This window comes from Drosophila bipectinata, chromosome 2R (genome assembly GCF_030179905.1).
Source record: "Drosophila bipectinata strain 14024-0381.07 chromosome 2R, DbipHiC1v2, whole genome shotgun sequence".
Taxonomy (NCBI): domain Eukaryota; kingdom Metazoa; phylum Arthropoda; class Insecta; order Diptera; family Drosophilidae; genus Drosophila; species Drosophila bipectinata.
Window position 1 is genome coordinate 24,375,997 of NC_091737.1, and position 20,291 is coordinate 24,396,287.

The 20,291-nt window shown below is 41.4% G+C and overlaps 4 protein-coding genes and 1 long non-coding RNA gene across 20 annotated transcripts in view; 2 read left to right on the forward strand and 3 right to left on the reverse strand.

Annotated features, from left to right (window-relative positions):
• The window catches only part of SLO2 (slowpoke 2), an 89,449-nt gene that overhangs the window by 18,374 nt on the left and 50,784 nt on the right, over positions 1 to 20,291 (reverse strand). Inside the window, exons 1-3 of one of the 15 annotated variants that reach the window (XR_001772954.3) lie at positions 12,434 to 12,666; positions 10,860 to 12,374; positions 10,627 to 10,796 (exon numbers count right to left, since the gene is read on the reverse strand). The exons of 9 other annotated variants lie outside the window; for them this stretch is intronic. Coding sequence is in view for 5 of the 6 variants with exons in the window: in XM_070278867.1 (XP_070134968.1) it covers positions 17,284 to 17,513 (230 nt within the window). In the remaining variant the exon portion in view is untranslated. Of the gene's footprint in view, positions 1 to 2,727; positions 2,853 to 10,626; positions 10,797 to 10,859; positions 12,375 to 12,433; positions 12,667 to 17,283; positions 17,749 to 20,291 lie in introns of those variants that run through there. 5 more of the 15 variants (XM_070278867.1, XM_070278871.1, XM_070278875.1 and 2 more) reach the window with 5 other exon arrangements.
• On the forward strand, positions 13,012 to 14,007 carry LOC122321248 (uncharacterized). Its single transcript, XM_043210898.2, has one exon. It carries the CDS (start codon positions 13,183 to 13,185, stop codon positions 13,585 to 13,587), a length of 405 nt encoding a protein of 134 aa, XP_043066833.1. The 5' UTR covers positions 13,012 to 13,182; the 3' UTR covers positions 13,588 to 14,007.
• Positions 14,270 to 15,183, reverse strand: LOC108118808 (uncharacterized). Its single transcript, XM_017231668.3, has one exon. The coding sequence runs from the start codon at positions 14,946 to 14,948 to the stop codon at positions 14,751 to 14,753; it is 198 nt and encodes a 65-aa protein (XP_017087157.2). The 5' UTR covers positions 14,949 to 15,183; the 3' UTR covers positions 14,270 to 14,750.
• Positions 15,244 to 15,544, reverse strand: LOC108118809 (uncharacterized). The gene has a single exon (XM_043210899.2). The coding sequence runs from the start codon at positions 15,407 to 15,409 to the stop codon at positions 15,287 to 15,289; it is 123 nt and encodes a 40-aa protein (XP_043066834.1). The 5' UTR covers positions 15,410 to 15,544; the 3' UTR covers positions 15,244 to 15,286.
• On the forward strand, positions 17,794 to 19,650 carry LOC138926116 (uncharacterized). Of its 2 annotated transcripts, XR_011442482.1 has the most exons (4): positions 17,794 to 17,864; positions 17,928 to 18,336; positions 18,392 to 19,453; positions 19,513 to 19,650. It is a non-coding gene; the product is annotated as an uncharacterized lncRNA (long non-coding RNA). The 2 variants fall into 2 exon arrangements; XR_011442481.1 differs by having other exon boundaries at positions 17,795 to 17,864; positions 17,928 to 19,453.

A 20,291-nucleotide genomic window follows, 5' to 3' on the forward strand; every position in this document is an offset into this window, starting at 1 on the left:
AGTGACTTAAAAACTAAAGGATGTACGTTAAAGCAACTTTTTCCTACTGGAGGGTGCTCAGAGCTTCTGCCGGCAGCAATATGTGGCACGGGCACACATGGCGTATGTGCAACGAGATGCAAGGCTAATGGGTTTGCAGAAACTGTGGCTGCCTAAGTGAGAGGCAAGCTCATAGTCGAGCAAACATTTGCCAGACATACAGACAGAGGATCCTTTTAAGCAGCCACTTGACTGCACAAGACATGCCAGATGGCAAAGGATAGACTCCAGGATATATGTATCGCACCCAGCTCTGGTAATTAAAGTAGTTCAAAGCTCTTAAAGTGCGGAGCCGGACAAAGGAAAAAGAGATTCAATTAACGACTTGGCACCTTTTTGAACCTTTGTTCTGGCTTTCAAACAGAACTCTGAATATTCATGTCAAGGTTAATGCACCAAGTGGAAAACCCAAGGAGCCTGGGAATAGTTCAAGCATTGCTCCCGGCAATGGCACCTTGGGGGCCATTCGGGGATTCTGCTGCGCCAGGACATAGGACGATGACTGCAAGTGCGTGGTGAAATTAACGAGCGTCCCAGTCCTCAACCGATTCCAGTCCTCAACTCACACGCAGTGGCAGTGGCAAGTGACCAATCAGTTATGACCCGGCCAGAAGCAGAAACATCGTGCCACTGCATACAATCAACTCTGAACCTGGAGGTGGATATTTCGTCCTGCGGTTTGTGCTCGGTTTCGGGTTCATTCCACTCGCTTTTTCTTCTCACTTGTGCTGGCCATTGAACGCGGCAGAGCGCCTCTACCAGATGGCCATAAGTTCTGGCCATAACTTGCGGGCGAAAAGAGCAATCACTTGGCTCTGCAGCGCTTTAAGTCTTTAGTCACGCAGCAAATGAAATTCGACAAAATGCAATCAAAGCTACGGAGTGATTGCCATGCAGCTTCAATGAAAATATTTTCGTTAAATTAAAAAATATACTCAGTCGGGTGGTAGAGCAGCAAAAAAGTGAAAACTACGAAATTGGAAAACAAGCAAAACTTCTATCTGATTGGATATCGAATTCCATTGTTTATTTATTAGAAACTTAATTTAAACTCTCTGGATTACTCTGGAGTTTTTGAGGTCTATTCTAAAGCGAAAATTAAATTTCACTTTCCCATTTATGGTCCATCGTTTATGTGAACTTTTCAGCCTCGGATAATTGAGTTCACGCCCCGAGGGCCTTTACATTTTCCTATGTGAAGTTCTGGGCCCAAAACCCGCAAAGTTATGAACTTTTAAAGTATCCCCTACATCCACTTAAATTGATTCCCTTAGCCGGGATTCAGGTTTTTTTTGGCCAGGCTTAGCCGGCGACAAATTGCACGTTAATGTGTTTTTGTTGTCCCATCATTTGATTATCCAGAGATATTGAGTTTAAAGCTCTATGGATGAAATGGCCAAATGGCCAGGACGGGGCCAGCCCGCGGCAGGATATGCTTAGATTGTTTTACCTTTATTGATTTTTGATTTGGCGCTTTTTAAAGAAAATTTGATTTAATTTTGCCAGGCTGCTGGCAGCTAGGCGTTGTAGGCTCAGGTTTCTGCGTTTCGTGACGAGATTTGATTACAACTCCTTGATGAAATTTGGCTGGGAGAGGAAACGAGGCGAAGCGAAGCCAGCCAAATCAAAGGCCACAAAGGACTCTGGGAAAATGCCTAGCATAACAAAGGCCGAGAAAGGTTTTTCTTTCCCGACTGCCAGTAGGCTGCCTGCCGCCAACACAAAGGACCTTCGGACAAAGGACACCTATGCGTGGTGTAAGCTGGCAACAAATTGCATCTCTGGGCGAGGCCTCATTTTTTGTGTTGGTCCTTGCTGCCGGAGACCGTGTTCCTGCTCGTTTATTGGTGTCCTTATGAGACATCTCAATATCCTCGCTGAAGTATCCATTAAGTCAGCGCTGCTTTGATTGCTTCTCGTAAAAACTAAAGAGCTCTCAGCTAAATCATTGAGCCATCTTCGCCACAAACACAACTGCCCGATTATGTGTGCCAGAGACAGCAAGAAGTGGAGGGGATGTGCAGGATAATGACATAGGAATGAAATGCATTTTGCATCAAGGATTTCCGGTTCTCATTTGTCATTCCAAGTCGCATTTGCAAAGCGGAAAGGAAAAATTACTAAACTATTTGAGGATGTATACATTAAGAATGTAAATATTTTATATTTTATATCCTTTTAAATATCACTGAATTTTAAATATTTTATATCCTTTTCAGTGAGCTTGTCTGGAAGTCATTTTTGCGAGTGTATGTCCTTGAAAGCACTCTCCAATTAAATTCTTCATTTGAAATATAATTCCACAGTTAAAGTATCAATAAGAAACTGGCTCCATTTGGTCATTGAATTTCAAAGAAAATTTCCTTGAATAACTTTAAGGAGAAGAATAATTTTTAAAACAAAACTCAAACCAAATTGCCCCCAACTGTGACCTTTCCGCGAAGCAGGACACTCATCTGCCCGCCAGGACTCGCGTACTCCGGCAGTTTTCACACTTTAATGTGTGTGGGCTTTTAGTTGAGTCCTGATTCGATTATGAATCGACGCCTCGCTCCCGCTTTGACCTGTTAATGGCAATCACGCTGTGCTCGACTGCTTTTTAAATCGAATTTTGAATTAAGTTACATGACTCGAGGGCTCCAGGATCGGTCGAGTGGAGTGAAGGGGAGGAGTCGCGCGACGGCTTACCTGGGTATTCGATCATAGGAGTCCCACGAGGAGAGACAATTGTAGGACGAATTGCGACTGTTGCCCGCCATGTTGCATAATAGATGATCCATTTGGCGCGACTGCCCTTAGCACTTTAGTTAATTTCACGTTTCGAGCGCACTGGCCGATTGCATTTCACGTTTCGATCTCTTGGAGGGTTAGATTTATTTCTGTGATATGTCTACTTTGAAGGACCCTTTAAGGCCAATACTTTAATAATGGTGGTCTTTGGCGGCGCTTCAACTTTAATCAAAATTGATTGCCCCGACTGAGTCCTGGCTGGGCAATTAATTTTGTTGTTTGAACACGCAATTGAGGACAGGACACACACATTCCGGAGCACACTTATTTATAGCTTGTTTAACATGATTTTTTCCCCTCTTTTGTTTATGCTCGTTGTGTGTCGTCCTGCCCCCGTTGTGTGTTCTCTGGCCATTTAATAAATTTATTGCCCGAACGGCCATAGCCTTGAAAAGCGATGGAAACAGCGGAAATTGCCGAGGTGGAGGTGGCAGATAAACCAGCTCGGTGTCCTCATTTTGTCATTAAGCCCGGTTTTTACACTTTTTATTATTATTATTTGACATGGCATTACGACTATCCTTCCCCTCTGTTTACACAATTTTTCACTTCCCTTTTCAATTTGCGCAATTAATTAAAATGCATGAGGCCGCTGGAATATTATTTACCGCCAAAAGCACCGAACCACCGAACACTGAACATTTTGTGTTCAATTGTTAATCCGGAATTCAATTGTAAACACATTCATTATTTAAAGAAATGGAGCAGGAGTTGGAGCTTTTATGCCTTTCATCAACATATAATACGTTGTGATTGCTTTTTAATTGCGAATTCATGTTCGCCGCGGGTGACGAGATTCGTTAAAGTGTCGTTATGGCACTCGCTTTAAGCCAGATTGCCTGCCGAATCCATCAAGTGGCCCAAAAGAGTCAATCGAATTTATGGCTTTTGACTTACGCTGACAGCCAGCTGAGCCAAATCATTAGACGTGACCTGAGGAGTCTGGCTAAGTGACACATTGATAAATGACAAAAATACAAGGACTTCTGTCTCTCTGTCTCCCTGCCAAAGGACATTTTGCGGCTGAAACTGTATCCCTTTGCTATCTTTAATTTAAATTGGTTGTGGTCTGGCCTTAAGCCATCTGTCGCCTTGCTTTATGGCCTTTGGCTTGCCGGGGACTTCAATTAAAAGAACCTAAGGAAAACGCTCACAAAAAAGGGAGCTTTTTCTTATCTATGAACTTTGAACTTTTGCTGAGGCTGCTGCTGCTGATGCTTCTGATGGCACTACTGTGACCTCGGTGCTCTGATTGAAACACTTCTTTAATGCAATTCCTTCCATTCGAATCGCCTTCTTTTATTCATTCTGTCTCCAAATGCAATTTGCATGGCTATGGTTTCGAGCTTGCCTCTGAATTATTTAGGCGTTCGAAGTGATTAATCGAAGTGCTTTCGGTGGAAATCCAGGGTGCGTGCCCCGACTGTCTGCCTGTCGCAATCAAGTATACGCCCCGTTGCCGGCATGTATTTGGCGCGTAATGCCCGTGTGATGTGGCGCTTTTTTCGTGGGCCCCACAATTACAGTAATTGGCCTGTCCCGTGGTTAACACCTCTTTATGGGCGACCCGAGGCAGCGAGTAGGGGTCTCTGGGGGGTAAGTAACCCAATTTTTTCGGGGGTTACCAGCAAGGGTGCGAAAAACAGCAAGTTCGAGGACTCCTAATTACAATCTATGTCAAGGAAATCAATAGAGGTTTCCTATTACTCAAAGGTAATTTCCTTCTCTTCTTCAAGACCATTATTCTGTAATATTTCTCTGCTCCTGTCGAACTGATTCTTTAACCATTAAGGAAGTACTTTGATTCTATTTTGGGTTCCCGCATGAAGGTTAATTTTAAAACAAGCCCCGCGACTCAAGCACTCCCTCCCTGTCTGTCTGTTCCACAGCTCATTAGGTTTATCGATTGGCCAGATCCCCTATATCCTTGAAGGCAGACAGTCACAACAATCGTTGCTGAGGCCCCAGACCCGGAGGGTATGTTGCCTAAATGTATGCAAACATTTGCATTAACACTCGACACATGAACAGCGTGTACGTTGGAGCGTTCCTTGGAGCACGCCAAACCCAACTCAACTCGGGGAACGTTGAACCGACAAACAAATCAATTTGGCTGCATAAAATTTAAATATTTTGAAAGAGCTTTTGTTTCATTGTCCAGACAGTTTTCAGGCTTTGTTTCGTCGCTGAAATGAAGCTGCCATGCTGGCTCAGTTGGCTCTGGTGCTCTTGGCCCATTTGCATAGCCAACAAAATATCTTTATTCATTTTGGTGAGCCAAGCGAATAGAAATTGGAAATCCGGTGACCTTTGTCCGCTGCTTCTGCGGAAGTCCAAAGACGTCACAGTTCATGAACTCTTTTTGGCCAAAGCACCCCTGGTCTCCCCCTTCTCTTGCCACTTTCTCTTGCTACTTTCACTGCCACCGCCATTGCTTTTTATGATTTCTGCTCAAAGTTTATGTCCTGGCTTTATGTGCAGCATAATAAACTTGATGTCTGAATCGCTTAAATTGACTGAAGGTCGTATTTTAATGGGCTTGTATCTTGATTGCACACACCAAATCCCCAGAAAACGAAAAAATATGATGGGATCATGATGGAAAATGTACATCCCGGCCCGCTCTAATGCTGCACATTTCAATGGCTCGGAAATGGGAACGGGAATTGGGCACGGGAACGGCTTTGATGTGTTCCGAGCAGCTGCTCACTGGAGCAGACCTAAGTTGCATTCGCATCTGCCCCAATTAGCCTTACAAATACCTTTTGAGGCAACTCCTCCTCAACAACATATTGCCATTTCCCACGCGATCGAGTCATTCACAAGGTAGGCCATCTTTCCTTTTGAATTTCAAAGGGTACATCCATCCTGTGGCATGTTCGCATATTGTAATTTTTCCCCTTTTTGCAAAAATAGTATGAAATATTTATGGTGGAGTGTAAAAAGAACTCTACTTGTTGTGCATTTTTAAAATGATTGAAAGCGAAAGGCAGCTAGCTGCCGGCTGTTGTAAAAAATCTCATAAATAGTGGTGGTTGGAAAAAAACAAGCTGTCTTAAAAAGTGAAACAACATTTATCGCGCTTTTTCGCCAAATTTAAGAGTGGGGTATAAAAGCAGGAACTTCATACTTTGTAGTTTGTGGACCTGAAGAATTAAGGTGGCTTACAAATACAAATACAAAGTTTAAGACAGTCTGCTACGAATGTCTACCGAAACTTCATTTATTTTCATAGACAAATAATGATAGTATATGACTCCTATTTCAATTTATAAAAATGCCATTACGTTACCCCCAATTAATTATTTATTTTTGACAGTATTCATAAATATTTGACTAATATAAGCAATTTTTCCCCCGCCAGGGTACCAAACAGCTCGAGTTTCCTCCGTAGCTGCCTCAACTTGTTGATTAATGGTTATTTTTCCAGCTATTTTTGCAAGCATTGCGTGAGCTGCTTCGATTCGAGTGAAAGTTGGCACGCGCCACCAGAACGCGGAGAAAGTGAGAGTGATAGAGTGATAAGGCGAGGGCAAAGGGCAGGACGTGGCAGTACGTGGCAGGAGCCGAAGCCGGAGCCGGAGTAACAACAGACAGTGGCACGCCTTGGCTGTCGGCCAAGTGCGCAACAGTTTAAAAAGTAGGCGTCAACCAGGAGGGCACGACATGTCAGGACACAAAAAAAAAAGTTAAATAAAAGACAGCAAAAAAAGAAGAGGAGGAAGCAAAGGATCCCAGGCAGACAGGCCACAGGACAAACTGTTGCTGCTTCCCCTTTGGCTTTAGCATATTTAATCGTGCGGAAGCAATCGATGGCCGTTAAATAGCGGCAATTTGCCCCTAATGACGTCATTACATGCAACAAGCAAACTGCCGCAGGACATCCCAGGCCATGAAGACGAAGGAGCAGGGCATTAGCCCTAACCACCGCCAGTCCGTTCATAAATCAATTCTCTAAACTTGGCCAAAACCGCACGCGACCTTTTTGTGAACTGGATAGCAAAAAAGAGCAAAGTTGAGTGTAGGCTGGAGGAATTTATCACTTGGCCAGCTTAATGGCTCTTGGCCCAAACAAAGGCGAATTACAAAGCGTTTAGCATGTTGTTCTTCCCACTTCTCTTTACTCTTTTTAACATTTCACTTGATCCCTCTTTTGTGGTTCAAAGAATGAAAGAAAGGCCAACTAAATGAAACGTTGATGGCCGGCCAAAGGTGAAGTTTGTTTTTTATGAAGTTACAAGACTAAAGTGGACTTTGATGAACTATAGCGTAAATTGAGTAAGAAGTGGCTAAAAAAAGAGGCTTACTAAGGGGTCTTTCATTTCTCAGAAATATTTACTAGAAATATACTTGGTCCAGAAGACAGAAAGGTCCTTTAAAGAGTTACACTAAAAAGCCTCATAAATCCCATTACAGGTTTAAGCCTCTTTACTGAATAATTATATTAGTTTAATTAAGCTCTTGTTGTGGTTTGTTATAATGTGTCAGTATTAACAAATAATGTCTATCAGTGGCTTTTAAATGAATTTAAAAGCAAAAAAAGTGGTTTTCCAAAAAAAAGATAATTAATTTTGAACTCTTCTTGAAATGTTAATTAAAGTCAAATAATTTCGCACATTTAAATCATTTATTAAGAGTTCTGCGAAAATTTTTCAATTAGCTTTCGTGACTTTCACCTTTGGCCCCAATTGGCTTTTGTTTAGCCAGTCCCCTCACACTCCCCTCCATCGCTTCCAAGGCAGCAAGGCAGTCTGGCAGCCCGATTCCTTGGCCAAATGTATGCAAATAGAAATGTCGCACATATTTCATAATTTTCATATTCTTCGCTCCGAAAAGCAATTTGCATTGCGAAACGAAATTGGTTGCCATTTCTGTTTATCATACATGGAAAATTGGGCTCCCAAAGTGAGAGAGAGAGTGTGTGTGTTTACATACATGAAATTGGAATTATGGTACAAATTAGCTTATTTGACATTTCAATGTGCAAATATTTGGAAAAGTGGCGACTCGAACGAGTGGCGGGACGAGTTTTCAAGGTGAGGATAAAGTCGCTACGCATTTTCCGCTCCGCTTTCACGTTATTTTCGTTTGATTGCAGCGCCAGTCAGGATTGATGGAGCTTTAAGGACCTGCGGTTGTCGAAGGACTTGAGTGGCTGGAATGTCGCCGGAGCGGGTATTTCATTTATCTGCAGCTGTCAGTTAATTTCCGTTCAAGTAGCCATTAAAACAATCATGACGCCGCTTAGGCTACGCACACATACACACGCACAAAAGGACTCACAAACACACACACTAAGGGAGCAGAGCCTGAGATACGCCATTTTTATGGGATGCCATTAACAGCTTGTTGTCGCAGCAGCCATTTAATAATAATAAAATGGTAAAAATCCAAGAGAAATAACTCAATTACACGGCCAGCCAGACGGATCCGGGCCGACTTGTCAACACTCTGCCCAGGCCCTTTCTGCCACAACGCCACCCCACCCCTCCTGGCTAATTATAGACTTCTCCGGCTTCATTGCCAGCTCCTCCCGTTTGATTATTAATATTGAATCCAATTAATCTTCCCCCATTTGGCTGCTAGGACGCCCAACACAACATGTGGCGCATGTCAAGTTATCATAAATGATTTCGACTTGCGGAAAGTTTGTCGTAAAAACTTTCTCCAACTTGCATCTGGGCCTGGGCATGTCTTCTGGGCCCCGGCTTGCCAAGTCAATTTGTTGGCAAGACTCTCGTTCTGAATTGCCGCAAATTTTCAGTGACAACAAACTACAACCAGCCAGTTAGTCAGTTAGACAACTTGGTCGTCTGGCAGAGTTTCTAATCCCTATTAGGCACTGCCTGATTAGGTGGAGTATTAACTTGGCTAATTACAGAATTGGTTTTCTTATGCCTGTTGAGTAAACTGGATTAGCTCTATGCTAATTGAGTTTATTTTAAAATTCAAATTTTGTTAAAAGTTTTTTTTATGATTTGTTGGTTTATTAAATTATTAGGGTTGGTTTCTTTTATATTATTCTTTGAACATTTAAGAAATTTAAGACACATTTAATTATTTTTTAATATTTGATTTACTTTAAGCACTCGTTACCGTTAAAACTCTACACTCTATGTATTTAACTCTACTTTTTAATTAAAAAACTAAGTTATTTGTTTGAATTTTCAACGTTACGATTTGAAATAAAAGCGCGGTTGAAGCGTGTTTGCGGCAGGATTCGGTACGCTCGCTTCGGCACAAGGATAAGGACTAAACCTCGGCTCCAAGGACCGAACTCTGCAAAAGGAAGTGGCGCAGGCTCGGAATGCGAAACGGAAATGCGAAAACTCACCACTGTGGTGAAATGAAATGGCGCCAAACAGCTGAGAAATGCCGGCACGGTATTCGGCGACTTTGTTTACAATTTTCCTCGACCGGAAAAATTGGGAGAGCGAGGGAGAGAGCAGGAAAACAGAATCAGAGAGCCCGAAGCTTACAGAGAGCAAAAAGCATCAAGTGACATTCTGTTAATTAAAAGCTTTCCATTAACAGAGACCCCAACAGGACTCAACAGAAATTCAAATCCTCGCTGTTAACCAAAAACTGCATAAATTAAATGCCAACATGTGAACCAAAAATTCAATTAAAACTTTGTATTGACAAATTAGTATGCGGAATGCTGGGAAAGCACTTTTGGCGGGAGAAACAAATAGACGACAGCTTAGCCAATCAGTGGAAAGGATAATGGGTGGGGGGTGAAACAAGGATATAAGGCATTTCAAGGCCAGGTAAGTGGCACGACCCTACCTGTTGGCTGCCTTATAAATCCTAGTCCCCAGGACCACGAGCAATTTAGCCTTTGGGCCAGGACCTCGTTCCCGGAACACGACCTGGCATCAATCATTCTCGAAGGCAACCATTTCATTTTGTGGGCGAGTCAATCTTGGAGCGCCGCCACCTCAACCAATTACCTAACCGCAGATGAAAAGCATGGGAAAGTGTTCTTACTTATATTTGGGGCAGGAGGACCATGGACGGGGGGCAACCTTTGTCTGTTTGCGCCGCAGATAAGACTTGCCCCAAACATTCCGGCCGTAAGTTATGCAGAGCGACGCACTCGAGCCTAACCCAACTGGAAATGGATCCGAATCCGGAGGAGCTGGTGCCGAGTTCATAAAATATTTATTTATGCGGATGCTGCGGCCTGAGCCTGATCTGGGGGCCCAAAGACTGATTGAAATGGCTCGGGGAAGCGCATGAACGAGTTCATTTGTGTGTCAGGACCTCGTCTGTCTTCTCATTTGTTAAACGTTTTGTGTGGCTTACGACGTCGTCATAGGTACATACACACATATGCCTATATATGCCTCATGTATCGTCCTGGATTTGCTCAATAATCAATCATAATGAATGGGCAGCCGGCAGGTGAGTCAGGTGGAGGTGGAGGTTAAGGTTCAGGTGGGGTAAGGTGGCTGAAAGATTGCCACACAGTCTCACACATGAAACACCATACAGGTAACCCTTAAAGTTCGACTTTGACGCACGGTGAGATTGAGGAAGTGCAAAGTTTTTGCGTTTCCTTAAACTTTGCCAAGTTTTACCCAACTCACCTTTTGACATATATATTTATTGCGGTTGCCTTTGTTTTTTAGCTATTAAAAGGGTCTAAAAACTTTCAACAAACTCATAAATGCATTGAACCTGAATTTTGAAACAAAAGCTATAACTTGTGCATTATTTTGTTAAATATTTTGACAAACGGGGCTTCAATCTACTCTTTACCTGCTAGAAGATACAAAAAAACGCATTCAGAAATTTGGTTTTACAGCAGCCTTCTCATTTTATTATTTAAAATGGAACACAGGTCCTTAAAACTGACCCATATGCAGGAAATCTTTGAATATTTAGGGCTCGCAGCGTCGGCATACGAAGATGCCGCACACCACGCCAATTCCAAAGGAAAGAATGTGGATCATTGTGAATTACTGAAAAATAATTAAGCCTCACTAAAGAAATCTCTCAAATACCAATAAAAATAAACGACTTACTCGAGTGTTTTTGGCAAGCAAAAATCCAACTATTCCACCGACAATAAATGTTATGAACCTCTGCATGACTTTTGGGAAATTTTCAAATCCGAAAACCAGGAATTTAGGCTGAGCTCCAAATAGAAGGTAGATTATGGAATGAATAACCTTTTTTTGGGCTTTCCGATAACTTAAATCATTAAGCCTACTTAGTTGAGGTTTCTACTTGTGTTTTATTTAATTTTTCCTTCATATAGACTAGTCGGTATGTACGGCTACTAAATAACCCACAAGAAAGCCAACGATGAGGGTCAGAGCCAAGTCCGAGTCTTTCTTTTGAGGATTCATGATTGGAGGAATGTATACGTGAATTAAAACTAATATGCACTGCGTCTGTGAACAATACTGTTTACAAAACAATAAAAGTTTGTAATTTTTTGTACAAACTTTTTCATAAAAAGGCTAACTAGATTTCAGATTCAGAAATTTTGGTAAACAAATATTTCACAAGAGTCTCCACAAAGTTCCAACTTCTTTGTTATAAAGACTAGGCTAAAGACTTTGCTATAAAGACTATAAAGGCATTAACCAAAACTATTTAATTCAAAACATCTTTAATGAAAAAACAATATCTTTTAGGCATATTTCTGTATTTATTATTTCATGTTAACTTTCGAAATTTTTCCAAAAAAACTAGGCTTATTAACGGCTCAGGTCAACATTTTCGGCAACTCATCATTCCAACTATGACACCCAGAGCGAAAGAGATCACGGGAGTCATTTTGCTTCCTGGCTCTTGATCCTGAAGGTCTTGCTTTAAATATTCAACTCTTTATAGGCTCAGCAGAGTGTGATAGTCAGATGTTGACCCTCACCAAGCTAAATAAATTTTAATAATATTTTCCAAATGCATTGCGATCCTTTCATTCCTAGCTTGTTTAGGAATTTTTGGCCAATAAATATCCAACCAAAAAGCCAACTAGAAACGTTATCACCCAGTCCAAATCCATGTTTAACAGTTGGGGGGTCAAGCTTGTAGTTCCAAGAAAATGTTTTGTCAGTGTGAACTTGGAAAATATGTATATTTGTGAGCGATTGCAAAGGGAAAGCCTACTTTGGAATATCCATTTTGAATTTTTTTTGACCAATTGCCACCTCAAGTCAACATCTCCGGCAAGACATCATTCCGATAATTACTCCCAAGGCAAAGGAGATTACGTGAGTCATTTTGCCCAATAGATTTTAATCCTGAAGAGACCCGTGATGATGATACCTAGATCTATATTTGATATGCCCTGGAGAGTGTGAGCAATATCCGGATGTTGACCTTAACCAAGCAGGGAAATTTTGAACAATATTTTCAAAGGTTTCTTTGGTTAATCCATTCCAAGACAAACTATGCGTTCATTGCTATTAAATACCCCACCAACATGCCAACTAGGAAGGTTATCACAAAGTCCATATCCATTTTCGTGAATGAGGAGTACAATTTTGTTCGGCTCCAACCAGAGAATCTTAACTTGAGTGATATAATAGCTATTGGTTGGCAAGTTAGGTTACAAAGCCTACTTCAATAGATGCATTGAATTGTTTACCTTATCGCTTTACTTGTGGTGTTTGCCAAATAAAAATCCAACCAGACAGCCCACAATGAAAGTCAGTGCGAAGAAGTTGTCCATTCTTAGCTTCTGGGTGGCTTGCTTTTGAAATTTTTCTCTATATCTTTGCCAAATAAGAAGACAAAAATAAAGAGCTGTGTTTGAAAATTACAAAAAATTATTTACAAATTTTAAAACGACATTTTAGTCAAGGAATTGTGATTGATATAGTTTGCTAACCTGCGACACTATTAACCCAAATAAGTAGGCAATGAAAATTTTTATTGAAAGCATGGACGAGGAATCGAAATGGTTTAGGACTTTTATCGTTAATTAAAGATTTTTTTCAAAGAAAAAGAAGTTTTGCTATAAAACAAGATTAATGTAGGAAAACAATTATTAAATTTTTTATGTGAATTTGAACTCTTCTTCCGCGAACTTTGAGCTGGCGGCCGTCCCAGAACTAGGGGACTAAAAACAATAGCCTTGAAAGTATTAACATAATATTAGTCAAACTTTCTGAAAAACAAACTACGTCTGTTTTCTTAAAAGTAGAGTTTGGGATTTACGTCAGATACTTGACTGATTGCCAAAAGCAATGTTATAGCTCCTAACACTAGTCCAAATTTTTCATTCGGCTAACAACATATTTCGGAACCTCTTTTTGTTGTAAAATTAAAATTTTTGTCGGGACTTTTGATCGTCTAGTCCAAATTGGAAGATTCCGTTGAAGGCAACCGTTTAAGATGTGCGATCAGCCGCCGACGTGCCCCCCACCGCCGCGATGCTGTCCGCCGCCACCGCCGCCGTGCAAGCCTCCGCCGACTCTGTGGCAGAAGCTGAACTGCGTTCCCTGCAACAGGTTCTTCTTCTTCCTGGTTGGAGCCGGGATCGGGCTCTATTGGGACAAGCTGAAGAAGGATGCGGAAAAGGCCCGCGAAGAGGCTAACAAGTCGCCCAAGGAGAAGGAGAAGGACCGCAAGGAGCGGGAGAAGCAGCAGAAGGAGAAGGAGAAGGCCGAGAAGGATAAGGCCGAAAAGGAGAAAAAAGAAAAGGAGAAGAAGGAGAAGGAGAGAAAGGATAAAGAGAAGAAGGAGGCCGCCGGCAAGAAGGACGGCAAGAAGGATGGCAAGGACGATAAGAAGAAATAAGGCACTACTACCAACTTTGATCTATGAGGCGCTCCAAAATCGCCGTAAGAACCGCCATGATGATGATGTCACGACTATTGTGTCCCTCCAACATGCAAAATTATCAGTTAAATTAATCGAAGACCCATATAGTGCTGTACCATGTTAGGAAAGTTCATAATACCCAATTCCTAGTGTTTCCCAACCCGATGACCCCCTCTCAAGGACGTGATGGCTCGGAAAAGTTCTACTACACGGAGTTCGAAGCTGCGTGAACTTAAATTCGAAACTGGGATGATATTCAATGATTATTAACCAAGGCTTTTAAATTTAAAAAATTACCAGTGAGCAGCAAAAATACAAAATATATATTCATATATATATTTATTGAAAACTTTGTGTGAATTAAATTACCGTTCCTTGGCTAGAGTTGATCCTGAACGACATCACTTTGAAGCACTTGACAAAGTCTATTTACTAATAAAATACAAAAAGATGGTATAAACGTGAAAATAAAGCCTTTTTTAAATTCAACAATTGGTAAACAAATACAGTTCCCTTTGCAGTGACAGCAGAGCAATCAAAAAATGTATCCTATTACGTTGATACCCGGTACTTATACAATAAAGAGGGTATATTGGAAGTACAGCTAGTAGAAGTACTGGGTATCTTTACTGGCATTAATGATAGAAAATATATCGTTAATAATTTAAATTCCCTTTTATTATTTTTTTTTGGTTACATTTTGAAATCCGGTTAACAATTGATTGAAAAAATTAGGGTACTCTTCGCATCTTGGTCTCAGAAACTAATTCCAAACAGTGGGTAGGCGGCTTGCCCCAAAAAAACGTTCCAATTGACAGCGGAAATCAAGTAAAATTTTTTAAAATGATCGAATGTCAAAGTACTCATAGAGAATACATCAATCGAAGAAGTCCATCCGGGCACGATAGTTCGATTGATAAATTACTCCATTGATGATTTTATCTACTGGAAAATTTTGGAATCCCTCAAATTCTTCGGTGGACAAAGTCATCGAACGGCATTCCTCCTAGTCGGGTCACTAGTCCTAGTCCCTTGCAACTTGCTCGACAGATGCATTATCAATGGATCAGAATGTAATCCAATCGATCGGTCCAACTGGGCTGAATTTTGGAACTCCGGCCGGGCCCTCCACTGCCAATCTACTTCTTCGCCTTGGCGTCCTTTTTATTCGGTGCGGCGTCCTTTTGGCTGTTCTTGTTGTTCACGAAGAACATCCCCAGTCCCACTCCAATGACGAAGAACAGGACCCGATTGCACGGCGTACAGTTGAACCTGGAGAGTAGTGATGGCATCGGGTGGCACACCCGCCGGGTCTCAGCTCGCTTGCAACAGGGCATGATTGTATCCAAGAATGCACTCCTCGTTCTTCAGAACTCGGCTCTGCCACGAATTTTAAAAGAATTTTGATTTCTAAACTAGGCTGAGTTAAAAAAGGGAAGGACGGAGAATTTTAGACAAGCCGAAGAATGATAGATCTGGTTGTAAGCTGAATGTATACTGAGGAATGTCATTTTCGGAGTTGACAGCTCCTTGAAATTCTTGGCTGGCCTACTAGGATTCGACCTATTTTGTCTAAGACTAAAAACATAATTAAGGAAAATGTAATAAAATTAGAATATACAATATGCGCACCTTAAGCTCGAGATGAACTAATTAGACTTAAATGATGATTGGCCTACTTCTTCTTGTCCTTGCCCTTCTTGGCATCCTCGGCCTCCTTGGGGAAGGTCTTGGCAAACCAGAGTCCAGCAAGTATACCGGCAAAAACCGAGGATATCCGTTCACACATTAAATGCATGTCGCTGCTTAACTCCGAAAGAATCTCAGTATAACCTCGATGGAACCCCGATGGAAAACAAGAATTTTGAAACAATTTTGAACTTTTTATTTCGAGCCTGGCAGTTGACCACCTGAACTGAAAACTGAATGGAATAAATGAAATGTGCCCGACAACCCAGTGTTTACACAAATTTCAAAGCCATCTATGTGGCGATTTCGGAAAACCATTCAAATTGTCGCAGTCCCCCATTCACCCAAGGCGGGGCCACTTAATTAACTGAAAGATTACAAAGACCAATTTAATTAGCGGGAATTACAACGCGTATCCCTCGGCTGTGAAAAAAGGCAGAATTAAAGCCCGATTCTACCACCAACAGGCAGCAGTTTGCCTGAATTCGTGAATACACATTTGTGTACTCGGGCATGTTATGGGGCAACAACAAAGGCTCCACATGTTGCAAGAAACATGATTTGGAAAAATGCGAAATCAGCGAGGGGCCACCCCCCTGGGAGGTTCGTCCTCAAAGAAAATAAAAGGCTCTGGCATGTTAAATAATACCAATTGAATTTATTTAGCGCCAAAAATTGTATTGTCATTCTTAAGAACTGAATCCTTTAAATGGATCAACTAAGTTAACTGTCCAGAATAAAAATTAACATCTTTGTCCGGTCCGTAAAGCTTTGGGGAGGGACTCCACTAGTAAAAAGAAGCTACTCCTTCCGTTCACCAAGATTGGAATTTTGAGAGTGCCTACTGGAAGATTTGGCTAGAAGTAGAAATTTTCGATCAGATGTTGCCAAACATACGTATCTAAGCAGCTAAATTGAGCAAAGTCCCCATCGCAAGTTCTTAAGAGAATACTCAGTTTAGCCTATTTGGTTTTCTTTTCCAGCTTCTTGCCTTTTTCAGCCTTGTCCTTGGCGGCCTTCGCGGCAGCATCGGCGTCGGGCACTTTACAAGGATAGGTTTTCGCGTACCACGCCCCGACCATTAGTCCGGCTGCTAGTGCTGATACACGATCGCAAAGGTTACGCATTGTAAAAATAGATTGGAAAAATAGACTAAACTGGTATAGAAACAGCCAATTTTGGACCGTGTAAGAATACTCAAAAGGGAAGAGATAGATTTTGAATGCACATTTGCACCGAAATTTCGAAAGACTGAATTCGAATAGCTTGCTTTGTGATTTTTTTAATTACGAATTTAAATTACCTTTGAATATGGAAGAACCTTTGCTGTTCTTGACAAGAGCTATGCCTGTTCTTGACAAGACCACATTGTTGCCAAGTGTCTTGAGCTTCCGACTTATTCTCACCACAGAGGGCCAAGTTTGTGCGGTTGTGTGTTTGTTTTCCGATGTCACTCAGAAGCAGTCAAAACCAAAGAGCAGCTGGGCCCTCTTTAAGACCCCTCCCCAATGCTCTTTTAGCGAAAATATATATGAAAAGTTTTGCAATAATACTGAATGGTAGGAATATACGCAGGTTTTTGGTTTAAAAGGTGTATAAGTAGGCTTTACACTCTAAAGTTTTGGGCTTTGAATTCTGAGAAGTGCAAAAGACCAAGGAAAATGTATCTAAATTCTTTGTTTTAGATACTTAAAGATGAGTTATAAGATTTAGAATATTTTAAGCGATATATATAGTTCTAAAATATAACATACATACATATATATTTAAGTTTAATATTTTTTAATATTAATATTCCCAAAAGTTCCCAAAAACAGTCATTGGTCATTGGTTTTTACCATAGACACCCCAAAGTGTAAAGTTCACATTCCTCTTTAAGAGAAACAATCTAAAACTACATTTATAAATATATTTATTTTATTTCATTTAATTTAAAGTTTAGAAATAGTGGATATTTTTCCTCTTAGTCCTCTAAGAACTCACCTGGGTATCTGGAGGGCTATCTCGTCCAGACTGTCCGAGGGACTCATGGGCGTGCGCTCGAAGAGGCGGGAGGGGGCCAGGGTCAGGTGGCCGGTGGAGTCGCTGACACATTTGAAGACCTTGGCCCCCCGCCGCTGGCGCTGCTGCTGGCGCTGCTGCTCCACCCGCTTCTTGCGCTTGTTCTCCTCGGCGCGCTGCAGGTTATGCAATCGAAAGAAGAACATTGACATTCTGCGGGTGGGAGTCGGTATTGTGGGGGTGGCGGATGTTATGACGAGTTGATTGCCGAAATAATTTTCAAATCCAATTTTTTCGTTTTAAGAATTCATTTTCCGTTCGTATGGCATGGTATTTTTGTGCACATTTCGTTTATTGTTGAGCAAAGTTTCGGTTTTCATTCATAAATTATTTTATTAATTTGATTAAAGCATTTCATGTTGTTTGGTTTCGGTTTGTTTGAGTTTCGATCGAGTTGTTATGGAGCGAATGGCAGAAGCACATCGGATTAAGGTTAAATGTGTGAACAGTTTGTTTGTGGAGGTGACTTGGTGGTGGAGGGAGCTTTCTGGACTACAAACAATGTAATTAATAAATAAAAACACGCTTACTGCAAATACTACAAAATTGGTCAAATAAATATTCAGGTTCAGGCCAATACGCATGCAAGATCTAGAGGTAAAAAATATGAAAATTAATCTGAACAGATCCGGGATTGGAAAAACCATCTAATGGCGAAACTAAATCAAGCAAAGTGACATACGCTCCAGGGCCCAAGCCAACTTCCGCAACATCAATCAAATTTGAAGTGAAATGGAATGCTGGCCTGGCCTGGCCCGGCCAGAGCTACACAAAAAAAATGGAAAAATAACGATGAAAACTTTACAACTGACTGTGAACAACAAACTGGCAACTGTCCGCAAATGCTGGGGAACACAGAGCTGGAAAGCTGAAATGCTCCTTCCATTCCGGAAATTGAAATATGAACCCCGTTTCGGGGGCGGCGGGATGTCCATTTCGAAAATGCCAAGGCACGGAAATGGCGGAAGTTCTGTGGTAAAGTCTGATTTCCAAGGAATTTAAGGCTGCATCTATATGTATATCCTTGCAGTGGGCTAGGGCCTAGGGGCAGGATAACTTTGAATAATTTTTCGTTGGCAAATTTTGTTTTGATTGATTGCTGATCAAACCGGCAATCAGCTGGTTGGGAAATACATATATACCGACTTGTGATTCCCTGTCATCAACTCGAGATTTCCGTTCAATTAGCAGGCGACTTTCGTCCTTAATGAGCTGGGAAGTGTGGGAAGAAGTCTCGAGCCTCGAGCTCACTCTCGGTGTCAAAAATAAATTAATCGACATTTGCATAAATTTGTTTTGGTCTGAAGGCATTGTCGCGTCGTCTGCCCCAATACTCCAAACCACTCTAAATGATTGCGTCCCGAAACTTAATTATAAAAGCCAGCAACAAAAAAGCGGAGGAGCAATGTAAATTTCGATGAACTGGAATGAAAACGACAACTTTGCATCGTCATTAGCTCGTCCTGGCAGACAGTTCGATGCGCCTAATTACACGGGTATTCAGTTTAAATGTGACTGGTGTTTTAAAGAAATTTTTGAAGTAAGACTTCCTTAAGATCTGTTCTTTAAACACACAAAAAATTAAATTGGAAATAAATGGCAAGACTAACTATCCCTCTGTCGGCGCAGCTGCAGGAATAATCCATTAGATTTGTTATTTCGCATTACGACATAGCTGCCGGCAAAATGACAGACCGGGGCAGGAAAATATATGAAAAGTGAATTCAAGTTTCCCCTCACAAATTACAGTCCATCATTTTGGGCTTTCGGCTGCAAATTGCAGTACAACCGTCATTAGTCCTAATGATGTTTTGGCACTGCCCATTTGGCAGACCACATGGAACTGAAAATTAAATATAAACTCAACAATTAATAATCCCCAACAGGCAGACATTTATTTTTGGGCCCACAATAGCCCAGTCTATGCCATTGTTGGGAAAATACCTTGACCAATTCAATTTCCACAACCTTTTAAAAAACACAGATCGTTTAAAGCGGATGATTAGTTTCTCTTCTGATGTCATGACACCTGCAGTTTGTTTGTTTTTCTTATTGACGTTCGGCCTGCCGGCGGAGTCAATGAAAACGAAAGGTAAGAGTGACTTCATGGAACTATATCTTTTATATGTTATTATTTTAAACATTATAAAGCCATGCTTTGCCATCAGTATGTTGTCGTAATGCGAGAGAAGACCATGTGCTATCCTCTCCAATCCATATGGGTTCTGAGAGATGGGAAATGCAAGGAGGGCCTCATGTGCGCCTCTGGATTGACGAAGAGCGAGTGCGAAAAATACTGCATAAAAAGGTCACCTGCGAAAACCACTAAAATTCAGCACTATAACACTATCGAACCAAATACCTGGAACCCTTTAGAGCATATGCACGGAATGGACATAACTCATAGACCGCGGAGAACTAGAAGAATTAGAACGACCCTAAAGCATAAATGTGGTTGGACCCCGAAGCCTCGACTCCATTCCAAACATTTAAAGCGAAATAAAGTATATTTTAAGACCTAAGATCCTCCTAATTATATTTATTTATTAAGCTTCATGGTCGTAAGTAACCCATAAGCTTTACCAAATTAGCAAATCATTTAAATAACATAAAATCCTTATCGAGCGAACGGCAGGCATCCTGTATCGAGTCACCCTCGAGAAAGTATTTTTATGTCCATTGAAAATCGTCGTAAAAAGCGAAGAGCTGGCGGAACAATACCCTGTGTGTTCCAGCGCCGAACAATGCCAATTCAGGAACCGAAAAAACGAAGGGAAAGCAATAATCATTAGGCCAACAAAGGACCCTCTCCTGGTGGAGGATTGGGGCTGGCCGCCAGCCTCTTCTATCGGGTTGAGTGCGTTGTCAAATGCTGACCAGGCACGGTATCCTGCCAGGACACAAACAAAAAAAAAACCAAAAAAAAAGAT

Coding starts and splice junctions, on each gene's coding strand:
- LOC122321248 (XM_043210898.2), top strand. CDS start 13,183: ATGTGCGATCAGCCGCCGACGTGCCCCCCACCGCCGCGATGCTGTCCG.
- LOC108118808 (XM_017231668.3), bottom strand. CDS start 14,948: ATGCCCTGTTGCAAGCGAGCTGAGACCCGGCGGGTGTGCCACCCGATG.
- LOC108118809 (XM_043210899.2), bottom strand. CDS start 15,409: ATGCATTTAATGTGTGAACGGATATCCTCGGTTTTTGCCGGTATACTT.